General features: G+C 39.3%; 1 protein-coding gene across 1 annotated transcript in view; it reads left to right on the plus strand.

Moving 5' to 3' along the window:
• Positions 1-2221: 2221 nt before the first annotated feature.
• LOC139732301 (multiple myeloma tumor-associated protein 2 homolog) overlaps positions 2222-23338 on the plus strand; it is a gene marked incomplete at its 3' end in the record, with an annotated part of 61855 nt that continues 40738 nt past the window's right edge. The window contains exons 1-2 of the mRNA XM_071643171.1: positions 2222-2620; positions 18679-18829. Coding sequence (XP_071499272.1) covers positions 2527-2620; positions 18679-18829 — 245 coding nt within the window. The remainder of the gene's footprint in view (positions 2621-18678; positions 18830-23338) is intronic.

Below are 23338 nucleotides of genomic sequence, written 5' to 3' on the forward strand. Positions count from 1 at the left end.
TTTCTTAAACACCGTACATTCAAAGTAAGGGTAAAGAATTGTCTGTCCAACGTCTGCCCCCAGATCAATGGCATTCCACATGGTAGCGTATTAAGCCCATCTCTTTTCAATATCTTTGTCAATGACCTACCTCAGAGCATGAGTATCTCAGTTCGCCGATGATGTAGCAATCTGGAAATCAAGTATAAATATAGCTTTTGTATAAGTCACCAAATACAGTCAGACCTCAATAACATAAATGTCTGGTGTAACACATGGGGAGCAAAACTGTCCCCTAGTAAAACAAAATGTATGGTTTTCTCTCACCGACGGTATCAGCGCCCCTCAATAAAAATCGAAAGATGAGATGTATGAAAAGAGTAAATGTTCTCAAGACAGTGTCTAACCGACACAGACTAGGGCTCCGATACCGCCTCATGCTCCTACTTTACCGCGCCCTTATCAAAGGCCCGTTTTAGATTACGGCTGTGAAGTATATACGACTCGGCGAAACCCACTACAACCAAGACATTAGACACTATACAATACTCAGCATTAAAAGTTTGCAGCGGAACAACGTTTTTCACCTGTCTTTCAGCACTTCAAACAGAGTGTGGTGAGATGCCATTGGACTTAAGAAGGAAAATGTTGAGTTCGAAATATTTAGCAAAGTTAAAAAGCTACCCAGTAAATCACCCAATCAGGGAACCCATATTACCTTGCTGGTAATACGAACTTTTAGATTTCCAAGACGAATCTCCTTTTATTAAAAGAGTCCTTCATCTCTCTCGGGAAACTGAAAGCCGCATGTCAACCCATGCAAATGTACCACCCTGGCTCATGCCTCCCCCATTAGTATCCACCGAACTCCACGACGAAATAGAAAAGAAACACACCCCCACCGCAGCCATAACGAACCTAACGCTCAACATTATTCACGAAAAAATGGAACAAATACACCCGCATCTATACAGATGGATCAAAAGACCAACACCAGAACACCAGCGCAGCAGTATACATACCAAAGCACGAAGTAAAAATCGCTCATAAACTTTCACCAATTATAATATTCCGAGCCGAACAATTAGCTAGATAGCATTAGATTGGATTGAAAAGAACAAAATAACCGACTCAGTCATTTTTTGTGATTCTTTGAGCGTTTTGTGTGACTTGAAAGATTCAATTACATCCCCTTTTACATTGAGATTAGACATAAATTATACGCATTAACAAAATAACAAATTAAAGTCAATTTTGAATGGATCCCCTCCCACTGTGACATCAGAGGGAATGACAAAGTCGACACGTTAGCAAAAAACGTGCTGAAAAACACTCAGGAAACGGAAGTCTGTAGCAGCATAAGTGAGACGAATATTATTATATTCAATCATATAATGAAACAGTGGCAATTACAATGGGAAAACTCGGAAAGAGGTCGATTTTTATTTCACATACAACCAAACATAACGCAAACATGTAAAAGCAATCTGTATTGCAGACGTGATGAGAACATTCCTCACAGATTAAGAGTAGGAAGCTGTTAACTGAATGAAACATATTGATGGTAAATGTTCTCAGTGCGGTACATTAGAAACGGTGCAACATTTCCTCCTAGAATGTCCGGGTTACAAAGAATACAGAAATCAGTTGCAAAGTTATCTTGGAGTAAGTAATATTACTATAGGTAATGTATTGAATCATCCTCAACAAAAATATATCATTTGTTTTGTTAGATGCACTGGTAAATATTGGATATCATAGTTTGTATTGATATGTTAACACTTGCTGTTTATGGAATAGCATGCATAATGATAAAAGTGCCCGGTGTGTATGCCTCAAAACCAAAGTCTGTTTCAGGTTGACAGCAATTTGTTTTAATTAACCACAAAAATTAAGTTATTTATGTTAATATATTAATACAATATATTTGCCGGGAGGCGTGTTTTATTTTTTTTAGATGGCACAGATTGGGGACCCTAACCCTAACTCTAACCCTAACCATCAAACCCTAACCCTAAACCCTTAACCCTAACCCTAAACCCTTAACCCTAACCCAACGTGTTTCCCATAGGTTTAATACGCGCCATGCCCCAATCTGTGCCGTCTAAAAAAACGCTGCTGCCGGGAGCTGTTGCACAGCAAAGACACAGAATAAAGAGCGCCATCAAACGACTTCAACCAGCAGTGACGACGTGACACACACGAAGCTTCGTCAACAACAAGCCAAACTGCGCACCCATACAATGCAACAACCCCCAGCCTCAGTCAGCCACTGTACACAAGCACAACTGCAAACGCACCGTATAGAGTGGCGTAAATAGTCAAGTCTGACCGAAAAACGCCAAAAAACTCAACAACAACATAACTAACCAGTCACTGGGGAAACTTTTGGTGATCGCGCGCCGAGTACGAGTTGGAGCAGTAGCACCGTAAATCTTTGGCAGCTCATGCACGGGCGGACCGGGGCCAGGGCCGGGCTGGCTTGACCTATTGAGAGCATCGAGGCCATCGCTAAAGCCCTACTAACAACAAGTTCTAGCTACTACAATGTATTATGTACCCAGAGGTGGAAATAGAGGTGGTGCTGATCAATTTACATGGGACAGCGTTAAAAGTGATAAAGATCGAGAATGCTACTTAGGTAAGGAGGCATATTCTTTTATCTTCAGTCAGTGCAGTGGCCCTTTGTTAGTGGCGATGTGCCCCCGGGACGCTCCGTTTGGGGCTGGTCGCAGTTAGTGGCGATGTTGACCGAGCGAAAGATCGGTCTGTATCTGTCCGTCGGGGAATGTTCCGCGGAGACTGCGTCTGGCTTCACGGATCCCCTCTGAGGACAGCGTTAATGGCAAATTTTATAAAAGAGTCCTCCGGACAGACGGATCTTTCTCTCTAGTGGCGATGGCGCTATTGAGTAGTCTAACAGTAACACATGCCATGGTTGGCGTATACGTACGAAACACAGCCCGAACGCGAAGCGTTCCACCGTAGACTCTAGAGTCTAAGGCTGCGTTCACATAGAAGTATGCGGTATTCGGTATTCGAGCACCGAGTACACCATCACCCGCACCGTCAACTCACCATCCCATGCAGTGAGGATTTCTTCCTCCTACATCCCAGCAATTCTTATTATCAATTTCTAAACTGCATCAGAATGTCAGTCTATTGTTACATGCTTATTTTTGCTAAAGCCTAAAGGGCAAATCCAGACCAAAAGCGTCATTATTTCATAAACGAGAGACGGTATACGCTGCAAGAAACTTTGCTATACTTTTCGCAGCTATTCGGTACTTTCGAATAGTGCCCTCCTATGTGAACCGGTGTGAGGAAATCCTATCGTTCGATTCAAGCTATTCGCGTGCCCTCGTAAAACGAGCCCGAATACCCGAACAGTATACTTCTATGTGAACGCAGCCTAATAGTTCTGTGTACAAGGAGCGCCCCGAGGATGGATATACCCTTGACCGAAAGATCGGTCTGTATCTGTCCGTCGGGGAATGTTCCGCGGAGACTGCGTCAGGCTTCACGGATCCCCTCCGTATAAGGAGGACAGCGTTAATGGCAAAATATAAAAGAGTCCTCCGGACAGACGGATCTTTCTGTCTAGATATACCCCAACCCCGGGTAATAATAATGATAATAATTTATTAATAGTGGCTACTTGTATAGCGCACAGGTCCACTTTTCAGTGCTCATGGCGCTTCAAAAATGAAAAGATATCATATATTTACATGCATATACATATTCAAACATTTCAACAAATAAGAAAATGGTAAACAAAAACAAATATATACCAATTAAAAATACAATATTGATCCAATATTAATGACATACAGCAATTACAGTCCTCAGTATGAAAGGAACAGATAAGTTTTAAGTTTGGATTTGAATGACTCTGTCGATGACAGTTCCCTTAACTGAAGAGGTAGCTGATTCCACAATTTGGGTCCCATAACGGAAAAAGCACGATCACCATACCCATGTTTTACTCTGGGTGTTTGGAGTAAGAATGCATGTGATGATGAACGTAGCCTTCGTGTCGGATTGTATTTTTGAAGAAATGTATATTGGGGGAAAAAGAATGAACTGAATGATGTACTAATAACAGAATCTTGAAAATAATCCTTTTTTCTACAGGTAACCAATGTAAGGAACGGAGAACTGGTGACATGGAATCAAACTTATTAGTAAAAGTTAACAATCGGGCAGCAGAATTTTGCAACCGTTGAAGTTTTGTGACATCTTTTTTTGAAAGATTACACAACAATGAATTCGAAAAATCCAACCGAGAAGAAATCAAAGCATGAATAAGTATCTCAGCTGCAGATTTAGACAAATATTTCCTTATGAAACTTAAATTACGCAACTGATATCGAACATTCCGCTGAATATGAGTTACATGACTTCGAAATGACATTTCCTGATCAAATATGACACCTAAATTACGGGCTGTTTTCGACGGAGTAATGCAAGTGCTACCGATGTTGACATGACATGACTGATAATCAACTTTGCTTATTATGCCTCCGCCACGAAGTGGTGCCGGAGGCATTATGTTTTCGGGTTGTCCGTCCGTCCGTCCGTACGTCCGTCCGCTTTCGTTTACGCGATAACTTGAGTAATATTTACTGGAATTTTACCAAACTTGGTCCAAGTATGAAGTCTGATGGGGCAATGATTTGATTAGATTTTGGGTGAAATCGGCTAAAGGTCAAAGGTCAAGGTCAAATCATGAAATTGTATCCGTTTACGCGATAACTCAAGATTGGATGGAGCAAATTTCACCAAACTTTGTTGGAGGATGATGTTTGATAAGACAATTACTTGATTAGTTTTTCAGTGAAATCGGACAGAGGTCAAAGGTCAAAGATCAAGGTCAAATCTTAAAATTTATCTGTTTACGTGATAACTCAATACTGGAGGAAGCAGCTTTCACCAAACTTGGTCCAAGGATGATGTATGATGGGACAATTAGTTGAGTAGATTTTAGTGACATTGACAAGAGGTCAAAGGTCAAAAGGTCAAGGTCAAATGCTAAAAATGTTGCTATTTCCCCCATATCTATGCAATGCCCGCAGTTATTTTCTTGAAACTTAGTGTAGACATGTACTACTGTGTAAAGATTCTCCAGAGAGAGTTTCATGTCATAAGGTCAAAGGTCAAAAGGTCAAAGGTTAGGTGAAAATGTTGCAATATCACTTTTCTCGCAAATGGTTCAATGTATCTTCATGGAACTTGGTACATATGCATGTACTGACTGGCAGGGATTATCTAGGGAATTTAGGGGTCATGGGTCAATAGTCAGGGGGGTCAAAGGTCAAGGTCAACTCCTTAAAATGTTACTATTTCCCTTATATAGTTAGTATATAATGCAATGATAGCATTATTAGTTTTAAAATTTAATATCATATATGTATGTATTACTTAATAGAGATTCTCTTGGAAATTTCCAGCCAGAAGGTCAAAGGTCAAAGGTTAAGGGTCAAAGGTCAGGTTTATATGAAAAAAATATATATATTTTGTACTGTAATTACACACTTTCTTCATACCTTGGAAATTATACTCAATGCATAAACTTAGAATAAGGTCGGTCAGAAGTCAAGTAAAAATTTTCAATTCCCCAAATATGTGTACCTGCACTCTTTAATAGACAATTAGGTCAATTAAATAGCAAACCCAATTCGTGGAAAGTGAACATTCAAGATATTTCTGACAAACCTGAGTGTTATTTCGATATTTTGCCAGTTATGTGAAACTGTCGTCACACATTGTGAAGACATTGTACTATACACCTATTGGGAGAATCATGCATTATGGCAGAGGCATCAGTCGCCGTCGCGACATTTCTAGTTTTTCATATGCTTTGATCCCAATAACAGAAACTCAGATTTATCATCATTTAGTTTAAGGCCATTGGATGTAACCCAGATTTTCAGGTCTTGCAAACATGCTTCGAGTTTTGCAATGGCGGATGACAATGAAGACACAGTGGGTTTAAAAGACAAATATAGTTGTATATCATCCGCATAACAATGATAACTAATACAATGCTTGCGAAATACTTCACTAATTGGTTGCATATACAGAGAAAAAAGCAGCGGGCCTCCAACAGAACCTTGAGGTACACCAAACTTTGTCATAGTTTTACAAGAGGTAGAATCACCAATTCTGACATAATGAGATCGATCACATAAGTAGGATATAAACCAATCAAGAACAGTTCCTTTGATGCCCAAATATCTCAGTTGTTGAATCAGAATAGCATGATTGACTGTGTCAAAAGCTGAGCTCATATCAAGCATGATAAGAGCAGTGATGTTTTGTACCACTATCTAATTCTCTGAATACAATATCTGATAAGTTGACTAACAGTGTTAACAAATTTCTACACTATGACCAGGCTTGTACGCAGATTGAAATGAATCAAGTAATTCATTATCTTGCAGATACATTGTCAGTTGTTAGAAAACAACCTTTTCAAGCAATTTACTTAAATAAGGTAAATTTGAAATTGGGCGGTAATTTTTTAGACACTCCTGATCTAAGCCTGCTTTTTTTCAAAGTTGGATGAATAACTGCTTTTTTACACACCTGTGGAACTACACTTAATTTCAGGCTAGCATTTATGATTCTTGTGATAACGTGTGCTAAAACTCTGCCACACTTCTTCACCAAATCTGTTAGGATTGGATCAAGTTCACATGATTTGTTAGGTGAGTTCTTAATAAGCTTTTCTATCTCATTAACAGTGACAGACTGAAACTCACTCAATTCTGACTTGACTTCACATAAAATGTCATTTGGCTGTTCACAACGAGTTGGGAAACTCCGTTGGATTGCCACAATTTTATCAATGAAATATTGATTAAAACAATTGGCTAACTCAACTTGATCACCATGAGTGAGGTGTTCTGGCAAAGGAGATCGCTGTTTTCGGTAAAGTAAAGCATTAGCAACTTTGTACAACTTCTTTGTATCTTTCCCACAATCCGTAACCTTTTTTGAATGATATTGTAACTTAGCATCTTTAATCAAGGCATTTACACATCGCCTTTGCGCATGATACATCTGCTTGTGAATCTCCAGTTTTGTGGACCTTGACTTCCTTTCTAACTGTCTGCGAAGCAGTTTTGCTTGAGCTATTTCTGGGGTATACCATTCCGTATTGGGGTGTATTGTGACCTTGATTCGTTTCTCAGGTGCCAACTTATCAAGGGTGGCAGTGAGTAAGGTGTTATACCTACAAATTCACTTCATCATCAACATTATTAACTTGAGATTCAGCTGATGAAAGAGATTTAAACATGAGTATCAGCAACAAACTCTTGTGGGTTTACAGATTTCAAATTCCGTGTCACAACAAATGTTTTTTTGATACAACGTTTAGGAAGGTTCAATTCACACATTATTGCTGAATGATCTGATATACCTTCCACAACACCGGTATTACAAAGTTGTACAGTGTTACCTTTATGAGTTATAAGCAGATCTAATACTGTAAACGTGGACATTTTCGCGGTACATTAATTTTCGCGGATTTCGCGCTACGTTCGGCTAGCGCGAATTCAAAAATGCGCGAATATATCTTCGCAATTTTCTATGCACATTTTGAACGGCCTGAATTGTGTGCGCTTCGTCGATGATACAGCTACGTAGCACAGACATGTTTACGCATATACAGGGCTGCACACTGGCGCTGGTCCGACGGTCAAAGACCGGCAAAAGTCACCGTCGGACCGGTAACTTTTCAGGAAATCCACAAGTTACCGGTCCGACATGACCAGTAAAAAAAAAGCATTGGTGGGGTCAGTAGAAAGAAAAAAGAGCAGCCCCGTTCAGGGAGAAACAGAATGCAAGATATCGCACTGTTCAACAAGTTTTACGCAAGTTTTCGTTTTATGTCTACCGGTGCAATTTGTACAGTAAACATATTAGTTTTGAGCACTAGCAGTCGACCAGTTATTCGCGCTCGCTTGCGCATTTGGCGCTGCTCACGCACTGCCATGCAATGCAATACATGCAAAGCACACGATGCAAAGCATGTACAGTGTAACTGCGTTTCGTTTGCTTGCGATCGGCGGTCATGCCAGACAAGAAACATTGATAGAAGCGCACGCATTTCTGGGTCATTTTACGCATGATTTTTTAACGCAAGATCGATCCGATCCCGGCTTCGCAGCAGCGTGGCAGTTATGTAATAACTAATTTACTTGTGTCCATTTTTAGAAAAAGTAAAAAGACATTCAATATTCAGCGATACAGTAAATGGATCTGATTGCGTTTATTTTCATTTTACACAGTCATTTCACAAATGAATATTTTCATTCGTTCAGAATGGTCTCATAATGAAGATAGGCGCAAAAAGGATCACGAAATCGGCCCTTCCGTGTACTTTTTAAGAACGCATGCACAAAATGTGAAGAGATAATACTAGGGAGAAAAAAAAATCATGAAATCATCGCAGTCCCGCTTACATATTTGAGGTAAAAATCGTCCCAAAAAGATTACTTTCAAAAGCTTACTTACGAAATGCGAAGAGATTATAGAGGAGAAAAAACAAAAACAAATAAAGGACACATTTCGTGAGTGCATCATAGAAGATAACAGCTGAATAACAGTTCATAAAATCAACGCAATCCCGTTGAAATTTGAGAAGATAATAGGCGAAAAAAGGATCTTGAATTCAGTCCTGCATGCCGTGTTGGTTATCAAAAACGCATGCACAAATGCGACAAGATTATCGGGAGAAAATAAAAAAACCCCCACATTTTTACCCTTCTGGTGCGTGCATTATACAAAAGATTACATCCGAAGTTATTCATGAAATCGCCACAATCCCGCTGATATTTGAGGTAGAAATAGGCGCTAAAAGGATCGTGAATTCGGCCGTGACGTGTAGGCATGTACGCAATGAGAAGTGATTATTGGGTGAATAATACAGGACACATTTTCAACTCCTTTTGGCCCGTGCATCATAAAGATTACAGCCGAATGATAATTCATGATATCATCGCAATCCCGTTGAAGTTTGAGGAAACAATAGGCGCAAAAAGAATCATGATTTTTGGCCGTGTCGTATACCTTTCAAGAACGCATTTACGAATGCGAAGAGTTTATCGGGGAAAAATAAAGGACACATTTTCAACCCCTTTTGGCGCGTGTATCATAAAAGATTACATCCGAAGTCATACATGAAATCATCGCAATCCTGCTGATATTTGAGGTAGAAATAGGCGCAAAAAGGATCGTGAATTCGGCGGTGTCGTATAGGTACCTTTAAAGAACGCATGTACGGAATGCGAAGAGATTATGGGGAGAAAAATAAAGAGCGCATTTTCAACCATTCTAGCTGATGCGTGCATCACAAAAGATTACATCCGAAGTAATTCATGAAATCGCCACAATTCGGCTGATATTTTATGTAGAAATAGGCGCTAAAAGGATCGTGAATTCGGCCGTGACGTGTAGGCATGTACGCAATGACAAGTGATTATTGGGTGAAAAATACAGGACACATTTTCAACTCTTTTTGGCCCGTGCATCATAAAGATTACAGCTGAATGATGATTCATGAAATCATCGCAATCCCGTTGAAGTTTGAGGAAACAATAGGCGCAAAAAAAGAGTCATGATTTTTGGCCGTGTCATATATCTTTTAAGAACGCATTTACGAATGCGAAGAGTTTATCGGGGAAAAATAAAGGACACATTTTCAACCCCTTTTGACGCGTGTATCATAAAAGATTACAGCCGAAGTAATTCATAAAATCATCGCAATCCCGCTGATATTTAATGTAGAAATAGGCGCTTAAAGGATCGTGAATTCGGCCATGACCGCGTGTAGGCATGTACGCAGTGAGAAGTGATTATTGGGTGAAAAATACAGGACACATTTTCAACTCCTTTTGGCCGGTGCATCATAAAGATTACAGCCGAATGATAATTCATGAAATCATCGCAATCTTGTTGAAGTTTGAGGAAACAATAGGGGCAAAAAGAATCATGATTTTTGGCCGTGTCGTATATCTTTTAAAGGACAAGTTCACCTTCATAAACATAAGGATTGAGAAAATGCAACAATATTAGTAGAACACATCAGTGAAAGTTTGAGGAAAATTAGACATTCGATGCAAAAGTTATGAATTTTTTAAATTTTTGAGTTGGAACCGCTGGATGAGGAGACTACTACAGCTTGTGAGTCATATGCGTACAACAGTATAAAGAAAATATAAAAGAAAATTCTGATTGCGTTTATTTTCATTTTACACAGTCATTTCACAAATGAATATTTTCATTCGTTCAGAATGGTCTCATAATGAAGATAGGCGCAAAAAGGATCACGAAATCGGCCCTTCCGTGTACTTTTTAAGAACGCATGCACAAAATGTGAAGAGATAATGCTAGGGAGAAAAAAAAATCATGAAATCATCGCAGTCCCGCTTACATATTTGAGGTAAAAATCGGATCGTGAATTCGGCCGTGACCGCGTGTAGGCATGTACGCAGTGAGAAGTGCTTATTGTTGGAAAAAAACAGGACACATTTTCAACTCCTTTTGGCCGGTGCATCATAAAGATTACAGCCGAATGATAACATATTTTCACTTTTTTCGCATAATAAAAGAGCAATTGACTTGCCTCTTTCTAAGGGCAGGGGGAATAATATTACCCATAACATGTATCGGTAACGAGTCAGGGGAATGTGTACTTTTTTCAAAAGATGGAATGTTGTGAAATTCTCTTTATATTTTCCTTATATTGTTGTACGCATGTGACATCTAAGTTATTCATACACTGCAGTAGTCTTCTCATCCAGCGGGTACTGCACAAAAACTTCAAAAAATCATAACTTTTGAACTGATTGTCCGATTTTCCTCAAACTTTCAATGATGTGTTCTACTAATATTGCTACATTCTCTCAATCCTTATGTTTATGAAGGTGAACTTGTCCTTTAAGAACGCATTTACGAATGCAAAGAGTTTATCGGGGAAAAATAAAGGACACATTTTCAACCCCTTTTGGCGCGTGTATCATAAAAGATTACAGCCGAAGTAATTCATATAATCATCGCAATCCCGCTGATATTTGAGGTAGAAATAGGCGCAAAAAGGATCGTGAATTCGGCCGTGTCGTATACCGGTACCTTTCAAGAACGCATGTACGGAATGAGACGAGATTATGGGGAGAAAAATAAAGAACGCATTTTCAACCATTCTAGCCGGTGCGTGCATCACAAAAAGTTACATCCGAAGTAATTCATGAAATCGCCACAATTCCGCTGATATTTGAGGTAGAAATAAGCGCAAAAAGTATCATGAATTCGGCCGTGTGGAACATCTTTTAAGAACGCACTTACGAAATTCGAAGAGTTTATCGGGAAAAAATAAAGGACACATTTTCAACCCCTTTTTCCGCGTGCATCATAAAAGATTACAGCCGAAGTAATTTATGAAATCGTCACAATCCCGCTGATATTTGAGGTAGAAATAGGCGCAAAAAGTATCATGAATTCGGCCATGTGGTGCATCTTATAAGAACGCACTTACGAAATTCGAAGAGTTTATCGGGAAAAAATAAAGGACACATTTTCAACCCCTTTTTGGCGCGTGTATCAGAAAATATTACAGCCGAAGTAATTTATGAAATCATCACAATCCCGCTAATATTTGAGGTGGAAATGGGCGCAAAAAGGATTGCGAATTCCGCCCTGCATGTCGTGTACTTTTCAAGAACGCATGCACAATGCGAATAGATTATCGGGAGAAAAATAAAGAACCCCTTGTAGCGCGTGCATCAGAAAATATCACAGCTAAAATAATTCATTAAATCGTCGCAATCCAACTGACCATCAAGATCAGGTTACGCAGCAAGTTCGTGCGCCGATGTTTAGAAAAAGTCACAAACGCATTTGATACAGTCTGATTTTGTTCATTATCATTTTACACTGTAATTCGCAAACAAACATTCTATTTTTTCCTATCTTTTTTTTTTTATTTCTTGTGCAACAAATAATGCAAGTTTTACCCCAAAAAATACTAATCTGTAAAATGTACATGGGTTTTTTTTTTTTTGGGGGGGGGGGTAAAACGTCCATAAAAAACAAGAAAATAAGTTTGCGAGTCATTTATTGTTTATATATGTTGTCGTTGTTGACCAGTAAATTTTCTGTTCGGACCGGTAAAAAATGGTAAAACGGAGCATTTACCGGTGCGACAGAGACAGGTTGGACCGGCAGAAAAAATGGGTTAGTGTGCAGCCCTGGCATATAGCAGTATCATCGCACGCACCGCACGCACCGAGCCCATGGCCGATTGCTACATCCCCGCGACTACAGTACTAGTACTACAGTACATCGAGTAAAATTATGTACTACGTAGTTGAGCGCTTGTACTCGCACTCGCGCCGCTCGCTACGTCGCTTATCGTACGCTGGCATCGCTGGATGAAAACAGAGACTGTGTATTAACCCGCTGCGGAGCGCGAATTTAAGAACCCGCGAATATGTTTACGAGCCGCTCAGCGCGAAAAATTAATCGCGCGAAAATATTGACGTTTACAGTACATGGCCTCGATTATGAGTTAGCTCATTAATATGTTGAATCATATTAAAGGCTGACAATAATTCAGAGAACAACTTCGAATTCGAAGTTGATGAATCCACAGGTATATTGAAATCACCTGCAATCAACAAGTCAGACGAGCAGAGAAGCTGTCTATCGAGCACATTAGAAAACTCATCCAAGAAAATCTGAAACTGTACTGAATTGGGTGGACAATATACATTGATGAAATGCAACGATTTCTGCATCTAATTCAGAGTCATCTGAATCATTTCAAATGTCATAACATTTGGGGAATGTACAATTCTGACATCTAATTGACTTTTACACAACAGCTATTCCTCCTCGTTTGCCAACTCTGGGAATGTGCTTAAATGTGAAGCCATGTGGTGTCAATTATTGACCAATCGGAGCAGCATCATTAGGCGTAAGCCATGTTTCACAAATAGCAACAATGTCTAATTCATGATCAAGAATATAATCTACAAATTCAGCGGTTTTGTTCTTCAGCGATCTGGCATTTAACATAGCAAATTTCAAATTCATACATGAAATATCAGAATTCACAAATTTTCTTTCGGGTAACAACTTCACCGTTTGATCCCTATTTTGTCTTACTACTCTTTTACCTCTGTGAGTCTTTTTCACTCTGTTAATCTGTAGTGCTGTTATTCGTTGCCATGTCACTTCATTAATCCTAAGGCACTTACAAGAAGGTTTAGTGGAGTAAACATTACATCAGCTGTAAAAGGTCCGAAATACTATATGCACGTCTTGTATTGTTATCAACAGCATGATCTTTGGTAGCTGACACACTAAATGACGGACCTGGGTTGATTTCAACATCTCCACTGGTAAGCAGTGACATGTGAAAAGTAGAGCTTGCATTCTTATAATACAAAATGCATGCTTTTGAGTAGCCTTTTACTCTGATACCGGTACTAGACATGTTCTTATCATTCTTCACAGTTGGTAGTATAGACCTACTAAAAGTGCATGTGGCTGTACAACAATACATACATGGCAAAAGAGTCAGTATTAGACTCACAACAAACATATATACCTCATTCGTTCCATTATACTGATCATTATCATTACTGCGTTGTGCAAAACGTACATAAAAATTTAAAAAAGCTACAGCTCATTCAAGTACAACAGTTGAGCGCATGAACACAAACGCGTATGACTTCTACGCGCGTAACAGCTCTAGGCTCACATGAGCGCATAAACACATACCTGAATATGAAGGTTTTAGTGTAGCTCCCGTACAAACGATATCAAACCCCAAATCCAGTTTGCCGATTTTCAGCCAAATCCTCGAATTACTTATTACTTAATTTCAATTTTTCAATAGAACATTTATTTCCAGATCAATTCGTGTAACAGCAGTAACAATTCAGTAATGACAAACTGGAGGTGACAACTCAGTAAGCACAGCTTGAAGTGAGTGCACCTTTAACATTTGAAAATGCAGTTGAATCTGATTGAAACATAGCTAAAAAGACATTGTTTTTTTTTAAATATACATATTTACAAGACGAAGTATAGATACACAAGAGACTAAAGCTAGGGATGCAGGAGGGAAAACAGATAGGAAGAAGGAAAAAGAGAAAGAAAAGAAAAGAGAAGAAAGAAAAAATACATTAAGGAGAGGTAAAGAGAACCTAAAACACACACTTGTAATACTAAAACAAACAAGGCAACATTGTACATACATGTACGTATTTCATTTTAGTATAATCAAGAGAAATTTAGCAGCCCTCACTATAAACTACCTTATATGGATGAATACAACTTTTTCTTGAGTCTTATCTTAAAACAATTTTGAGATGGTGCATTTCTTATGTCTTTAGATAAATTGTTCCATTTAACACAAAAATGGTCCAGGAGATTCACAAAGCACATACAATACAGTTGGCACAGTGACACAAAAATAATATCACAGAACAACACAAAAATCATAAACAACTCAGAGCACAGAAAAGAGGCAACCATGCAGGGCGCTCTCTACGCCAATAATACATTTGTAATAGTACATTTGTAACCCCTGCGACCGGTCCAGGGCGCTCCTAGTGGTTTAGACAGAAAGATCTGTCTGTCCGGAGGACTCTTTTATATTTTGCCATTAACGCTGTCCTCCGTATACGGAGGGGATCCGTGAAGCCAGACGCAGTCTCCGCGGAACATTCACCGATGGACAGATACAGACCGATCTTTCAGTCAAGGGTATATCTGTCCCGCGGGCGCTCCTTGTACACAGAACTATTAGGCTGCGTTCACGTAGAAGTATACTATTCGGGTATTCGGGCTCGTTTTTCGAGGGCACGCGAATAGCTTGACTCGAACGATAGGATTTCCTCACACCGGTTCACATAGGAGGGCACATTTTTGGCGTCACCGCTCTCCTATGTATAAGGAGGGGATCTGTGAAGCCAGACACGTCGACACAGTCTCCGCGGAACATTCCCCGACGACCAGATACAGACCGATCTTTCTTCGGTCAACTAGGTCTAACATTAGTGGTAATATGACTTATACTGTGGGAGCTTTGCATTCGGCCAGTTCAACCAGTGATTGTAATATCAAAACTGACTGGAAATCGGCTAGAAATGTGCTCGTACTATAGTGGAGAAAACTTTACAGATTCTGGTGCTGTCCTCAAAATTAGAATTCGAGGTTGCCTTACAACAATATCGCCACGAATTGCGCGCAGTGTCAGTTTTCTCTCGCTCATTTTTGGTGGTATGGTAAGGCTATGCCTAAGCCCTAAGGGTATGGTAGGTGTTCAACACACCGACCGGGTCCATATGAACCGACCGCGCTCTGTAATGGCATTGCGCGTACAGAAAGAAAATGTACGCATGGGACTACGCGCAACGGTGTTCGATTCTTCACTGGGCTACGCTACCGAGTAAAATGAGGCGAAAACAAATAAGTATTCCCTCTAATTATTACCGAAATTTAGCAAAATCGAATAAGATTTATCGTGTAACTACATATAACTAGGCCTACCTTTGCTGACTCGTTGTTAGATGTAGAGTATCCTTCTGTAATAAATTTGACAATTTTGACCGCAAAATTGTCATTATGCCGCTCTCTCAAACTCCGCCGCTTGTACGATCATGCACAAATGTTACACATACGTTTATACACGTACAGTACATGACATGATTATTTTGTCGCCTGTACGAGTTGAAGCAGAAACGAGAAATGAATGTGAAAAAACAAACCGACTCATCATTATTTCAATTACGATGAAAAGTTTCCTGATGAAAATCCATTCAAATTCATCAAACAGTCCTTCAAAAGTAATATCGAAGGATTCAAACTATGTTCAAATATTATTGGGGAAAAAATGACGGCTAGAAAAAAACAGCAGCTTGTCGAAAAAAACGCATTTAAGTGCGCTTTATACGTATTGTCAGGGTGGTCGGTTTAAATGTACAGGGCAACTGAGTGCAGAAAAAATGACACCCCACGCGTTGAAGCCGCCATCTAGAGCGTGTACCTCAGATCGCATTTTCAGTGCGCGCTTGTGAATCCGGAGTATTTTCTCCACACATGAGTAAAATTTCAGGCAAATTGTGAGATTTTTCATGTTTCTATTGATAGAAAAACGTTAGGTGGTCGGTGTGATGGACACCCAACCATACCACCTGGCACCTGTCGCATTGGCAGGACGCAGGGTACCTTGACATCGGCACCCTGCATATTGTGGCTGTTTGTGTATAGAACGAAAAGGTACGCTTTACGCGTGGGAGTAAGTGCCATCACTTTAACTATGAAAACAAACAAAAAAACGAAGAAACGAAAATCAAACATAAACTCATAAACAAACTAACAAACCAAACTAAACACGCATTTCCATTACACATCTGCTCACTAACGACACATGACTGAAATTCACGTGTATTACTTATGGAGGGAGGGGGTGCCGATCATGAGGTACCGGTACCCTTTTATAAGCTGGGCAAAGAAAATGCATGGCATGCACTAAAATTTGGTTATTTTACAATGGAGATTCAGAATCAACAGAACGGTCACGGGATTTGACTGATATTTACGGCATATTTGAGGCAAAACTTGGGCAAATTCGTTTTTATACTTTTTGAATAAAAGAGTTGCCAGTCCTTAGCTTAGGGTGCTGATAGGTGGTACCCCCCAATCATACGCTAGCTATCGCCACCCCTAAACTTTTACTGGGATTTTGATGTGAAAAAAAACAATCAAATTTGCCCGATTTTTGCTTCACAAAGATTGAAAATACCGAAAGTTCAGATCCTGATCTCGCACAATCATTTTGGATTCCACCTATGGAGATATCGTCGTCTAATTGCACTAGCTGACACATTCCATATCATAGAATATGTGAAAATTTGAGAAAACTGGCTAAATGACAAATTGAAAACTCCAGAAAATCACAAATTTGAGCGATTTGATGCCTGTTTCAGACTTCTTTCTTAATGGCAAATCAAACCAATGCATGTTCTCTGCGTATTGCGCCTATCTTACTGCACACTTTTGTCTTTCTTTGCGCGTAAGCAGCAAATTTATTAGAAAGATCCGTCTGTCCGCAGGAGTCTTTTTTTTTTTTTACGTTATCACACTCCTCCGCTCTCCTCGGTCTCCTCGGAACATATCCCCGATTACCAGATACTGTACACACTGATCTTTCAGTCAACAAATTTATATGCGCTATGGCGATATGGGGCATGGTGGTGAGATGTGGCTTACCTACCATACTGGTATTTGTATTCTAACGTGTTAGTGTTAGTTGGGTGTCCAACATATCGACACCCTGAATGTTTTTCTATCAGTTGACAATAGATACTTAAAATATTTCACAATTTACTAGACAGAAAGATCCGTCTGTCAGGAGGAGTCTTTTATTTCTTTTTAAAGTTATCACTCTACCGTGAAGCTAGACGCAGTCTCTGCGGAGTATATTCCCGACGACCAGATACAGACCGATCTTTTGGTCAAACAGTTTGCCTGAAATTTTACTCACATGTAAAGAAAATACTCTGAATTCACAAGTGCGCATTGAAAATGCGATTTTCGGTACACGCTCCAAGATATTGCATAAGCTGTTATTTTTGCAAGGGTCTAGTTTTAGCAAATTTCGCGAATCTCAGTTGGACTGCGAATTTTAATAGCAACACGCGAAAGTGTCGCCATATGCTAAGGTAGTAGTGTGCTTATGTAGACCTCTGTCAATTTGCGATGATATCTGCAAAAAAATAGCAGCATATACAGTAACTGTTCGAATGCGTGGGTTATTTTGACGCACTCGGTTACGCCGTATTTTAAAACCAGATAGATCTAGATTTCTACCCCTACCCTCTATTGACAACAATGTGTGAAATGCCCGTATTAATGCTTTTCTTACGTGCATTTATAATCTTAGGTATCATTGTTTTTCTGTTTATCTTGTACATTATCAGGTTTTTCAGTGATATTTTGACATCATCATATCGTCGGTTGAGAATGATAAGGGTGTTAAGTGACCACAAAACCCATAGTGTTCGAGAAGACTTAAAGCCGTTCTCATTCTCAACACACGATATCCCCAGTGAAAAAATGCAAAACCACTCTGCGTAGTCTCATGCATGAAAGTTTGTTCTTTACACGCAATGCTATAGACCTTCTGAATAGAGGGGTGGTGTTTCAATGTATAGTTGAGTGACTTGCACCTCGTCATAGTTAATGTTCAAATGCATATAATTTACATAATCACATTTCGTCACTAAATTTCTATGAAATCCCACTCATATAGGAAAAAAGTTTCCATTACTCACCTTCATCCTGATGGGTAAGAAGATATGTTTTCCAAAAAAAAAAAGAGAATACTTATCTCTTTCTGTAATTTTTCTGTTTTCATACAAAGCAACATATAACTGGATGGAATTTCCCTTTAATGGAACACATGAGTAACCAGTGTAGTCTTCATTTGTTGAAAATTGCAGATGTAGTTAGTGTTAACCCATTGAGGATGGACTGATTTTACTACAACATGCATTTCCCACAGGCACCTACGCGAGTATACTCAGGACTTGTCCTCGGTGGGTTTTAATGTACCGGGTAACTTGATTTGTGAAGCCTACTTGTTTTCTTGCTAATTACACTTTGTTAATCACTTCTAAGGTCACTCATTGAAGGCACCTGTTGGAAGATGGCAACAGGGAAAGGATCTCCAGTGGTTCAACAAAGAACGGAAGGAAGGTGTGGATTCTTCCAATATGACTGAAGCTGAAGCTGTGAAGCAGGCAGAGAAAGAAGCCCTTGTGATAGCCTTGTAAGTTGTTTTGCCCATCAGTCTAGTGTATGTATAGCCACTGTATGCTGACTTGTTGCACAATTCTTGTTATGGCCAATGCCAAAAAAAGATCAAAAATTCTGCACATGCTGACGAGCCCTGTCACAGATGCACTGTGGGATTCCTCGTGAGCATAATTGTCGGTTCCAGTTGTCTTCACACGTCTAAGGCTGTGTATATACAGCTCCCCTTAGGCTGCGTTCACATAGAAGTATTCGGTATTTGGTATTCGCTATTCGCTATTCGGGCACCGAATACACCATTACCCGCACCGTCAACTCACCATCCCATGCAGTGAGGATTTCTTCCTCCTACATCCCAGCAAATCTTATCAACAATTTCTAAACTGCATCAGAATGTCAGTCTACATGCTTATTTTTGCTAAAGGGCAAATCCAGACCAAAAGTGTCATTATTTCATAAACGAGAGACGGTATACGCTGCAAGAAAATCGAACAAGCTCGATTCCCACTTTGCTATTCTTTTCGCAGCTATTCGTACTTTCGAATAGTGCCGTCCTATGTGAACCGGTGCGAGGAAATCCTATCGTTCGATTCAAGCTATTCGCGTGCCCTCGAAAAACGAGCCCGAATACCCGAATAGTATACTTCTATGTGAATGCAGCCTTATGGGGTCAAATCAGCGTTTTGATGTATGCGCATTTAGTTCAAAACACAGTTGCGTCCTTTCTCATTTTGATATAAACGCTGTTTCAAAACGTTTCAAAATGCACAAATATGTGTGTTTACTATCAGTGTTTCTGATTAATCACTCTCCATGGGGAAGCATAAATGCAACTCACATCACAATCGCAACAATGCGCACACCAGGCCAGCCGACCTTTCGATTACTGCACTGTGCAGTGTACATTCTGCAGGTGTTAATCCCTCGAGCTCCCTGTTGGTACATGTGGTATACTGTACGTAGCAGACATGTTCATGCATGAAGAGCTCACTACCATACAATCCAATATTGTCAACAATTTGTCAATGAAATAAATACTTGTGTTTCCTATCGTTGTCTACAATCCATTCATATGTATTAGTAGAATAATCAAAATGATATTACGGGGGGAACTCGATATAACGAGATCATCAGGACCAAGTCGTTTCTCTATTTATAGCCGATATCTCATTATATCAGTAGGCATCAAAAAAGCATAGCATTACTGTAAAACGAATTTTCGCGTGTATTCTAATTTCGCAAATTTTGCGAGTGGCAACATTTGCGAAATCAAAATGTACGCAAGAGCTCTTGCCTACACAATATGCAATGGATGCCAGTGGCAAGTCACGAAAAATTTCATGTTGCGAGAAAGGCCATCGGCTCCAATTCGCGAAATTTTCATGCCGCGAATATATCATGTTTTACAGTATGACAATGACATTAATTGGCATATATGGGACTACCCATTACCTTTCAATCAATAAAACCTAGTAATGTGTGTGAGGGAATTTCTCACCTTTATGGGTAAGAAGATATGTTTTTCGCCAATGAAATCCAATATGAAGAATGTTCTTAAAGAAGAAATCCACCACCTATACTAGGATGATTCAAATATAAACCTCTCAAAAAAAGTCCTGCAATTCCAATTTGATGTATCATATTTCTCTTAAAACTACATCATTTCATTCAAATGTGACATCATAAGAAAGCCTAATCAATTTTCTTTGCAGTGACAACTCATTTGTTTACAAATGCATTCCTGGAATACACAGTACGACTGAGTATGAGACTAAAAACTGGATTGTTTCAAATCACTTGCAATAAAAAATGAAATTATGCAAAAAACACTAATTTGAAGTAACATCTTTTTTATCGTCACATACATGTGTTATACATTTGTACCAAGGAGGTTCTAGAGAATGGAGTCACAACCGTCTTATTTCCTTTGCTAGATCTTTGAAGCCGCCGCTCAAAAATATTTGAAGCAAACAGGATTTGCCGCGCAGACATGAAGACAATTGACTCGTGTCTCATTGCTTTAATCACCAGCCACTTTCAAAGGAAGATTATATGTCTTTGTGATGGTAATTACTATTCGCTATCCCTTCGTATGAAACATAGGTAGTACAGTCACGAGGATGCGCGAATAGAAATTGATAAAAAAATGCTGAAATAAAGATGAAGATTACTCGACTGGGCATACCCGGACTGGGCATGCCCCATACGCAAAGCGGAATGGGGCTTCGCATTGTAGCATTCAGGATCATGACAGATTTAGTATCACGGGTAAATATCAACTTAAAATCCAAAACTTTCTTCAATTTGAAGACTTACCAATTAAGTTTAAGTATTGAAAACAGGCCTCGGGCAACGTTTGGTTCTGCCAATAGTCCCTTTCTGCTTGACTACACTGTATAATAGCATCATAATGCCTCACTTGATGTATTGTACATGTAATGTTGCTTGGGGTAATACTTGTTCAGCCATCTTCATAAATTGTTTATTGTACAAAAAAGAGCTATCAGGCTAATAACAGGCTCACACTTTACTAGGCCAAGTGCCCCCCAATTCTTACAGCTGTGTTGTTTACCTCTAAACGAGTTAGTGTCTTTTAACTCATTGGCATTCATGTACAAGCTTCACATGTCCAGTTCTCCCTCCTTATTTTTGGATTTGTTTGTTAAAAACTCAGTTGTTCATTCCCATAATACACGTCAGAAAAACCTTCTGCATCTACCTCATGTAGCTACCAATATTGCCCTAAATTCTTTTTATGTGTCTTACATAAAAGAATGGAACAAGTTACCCTCAGATGTTAAAGATAGTACCACTTTTTCCAGATTTAAAGTGTTGACTCGGAAGTATTTGCTTCATCGATATTCTCAGTCTCATTGATGCTGCTCCTTTTAAATTCTAGATACGCCTTCCATTTGAGTAACATAGTCTAAATGCCAATTATGTTTTGCTTTAAAAGTCCATAGGTAGTGTGTGTGTGTGTGCACTTAGAATCCATCCATGTATGTTAAAGCCACTGTATAATTCTGGTTTATGGTAAAAATTAGAAACTCTCCTTTTGAAAGGGTCCTTACCTGTGGAGAAGTGAGGGTTCTGAGACCATACCACAAAGTTAAAAAATGTAGTCATTGTATATCACTAGCCAATAAAATAAATTTTAAATTTAGATTGACTCGCGGGGGGGGGGGGGCAATAAATTTGGTGTCAATTTTTTTTTTTTGGTCTCTGGGGTATGGTTGCTGCGCTTCTTGAGGGATTCCACTATAATTATTATTCTATGGCTTTTCAATATGTTTGTATACTGTATATAGTGAGTTGCTATATTACATGTCTTAACTTGCCTTTTCAGGGGTCTTATTATACATGTACAAGCTTGCTTTTCTAAGACCCCTCCACTTTACATCTATAATGCATCTACGTGTACATGCATTGTCAATTTGTATTCAAATATTCTGCAAATTGTTTTAATCGCATATTCAACAATGTATTCCTTGTTACATATTATTGTTTTTATGTAATTTTTGTATTGTGGAAACTTTGAATAAACTTGAAACTTGAACTTGAACTTGAAACTTGAATATGACTCGGTCGAGAGGACCTTGGGAGAGCTACATACACTGAATACTACGGCCAGCGCATGCGCACACATCACATGCGCACAAATTTCAAATCCATGAACGGATAAGATGTCTGTGTACTCATGCGCTGGCCGTCAATTCAGTGTAGCTCTCCCAAGGTCCTCTCGACCGAGTCACATTCAGTCATCAATTCGAACAGAAAGGGACTTTTGGCAAAACCAAACGTTGCCCGAAGCCTGTTTTCAATACTTCAACTTACTAAGTAACTGGAAAGTCTTCAAATTGAAGAAATTTTTGGATTTTAAGTTGATATTTACCCACGATGCTAAATCTGTCATGATCCTGAATGCTACAATGCGAAGCCCCATTTAGCTATGCGTATGGGGCTGCACGCTGCTGGTCGCAGTTAAAATGGTTTCGTATAATATGTGTACTACCTCGCCGCCGTACGGTGTTGCATACTAGTAAATGGCTCTGGTACGAAACCATTATTGCATGATTACTAAGACATGAGAGCACTTTGGGGCGAGTAAGTCTCACAGTGTTAGTTATGTGAAAGGTATTTTAACCTGAAACACAAACTAAGACAAGGAAATTCAGGGAAACTTTTGAGGTACCAAAACTTTATGTTATCTTTAAAAGGGCATTGTACCGCTTTTTAATTTTTTTTATATGTTCTTTTAATTCTAAAAGACCCAGCGGCGCAAATAGAATCAAAATTTCATAACAATTTAGTCCGTAATTTCATGTTGAAAGTGGAACTTTTTGGGCAAGAATTATGCTAATGAGCTGACGAGCCCGGATGTCGTGATGTCACTGGTGCCAAATATATCACTGATTACAAGCCCTCGCATGATACGTGTGCGTTAAATCATGCCGAGTAGCAGACGACGCTTAGGCCCAATTTAGCTAGCAGGCGGCACTTGTGTACTGTCCTATCCATGCAGCTG

Source organism: Diadema antillarum, unplaced genomic scaffold, assembly GCF_040938485.1.
Source record: "Diadema antillarum isolate AM-2024a unplaced genomic scaffold, OU_Dant_1.0 seq00000411_RagTag, whole genome shotgun sequence".
In the NCBI taxonomy this organism is placed as follows: domain Eukaryota; kingdom Metazoa; phylum Echinodermata; class Echinoidea; order Diadematoida; family Diadematidae; genus Diadema; species Diadema antillarum.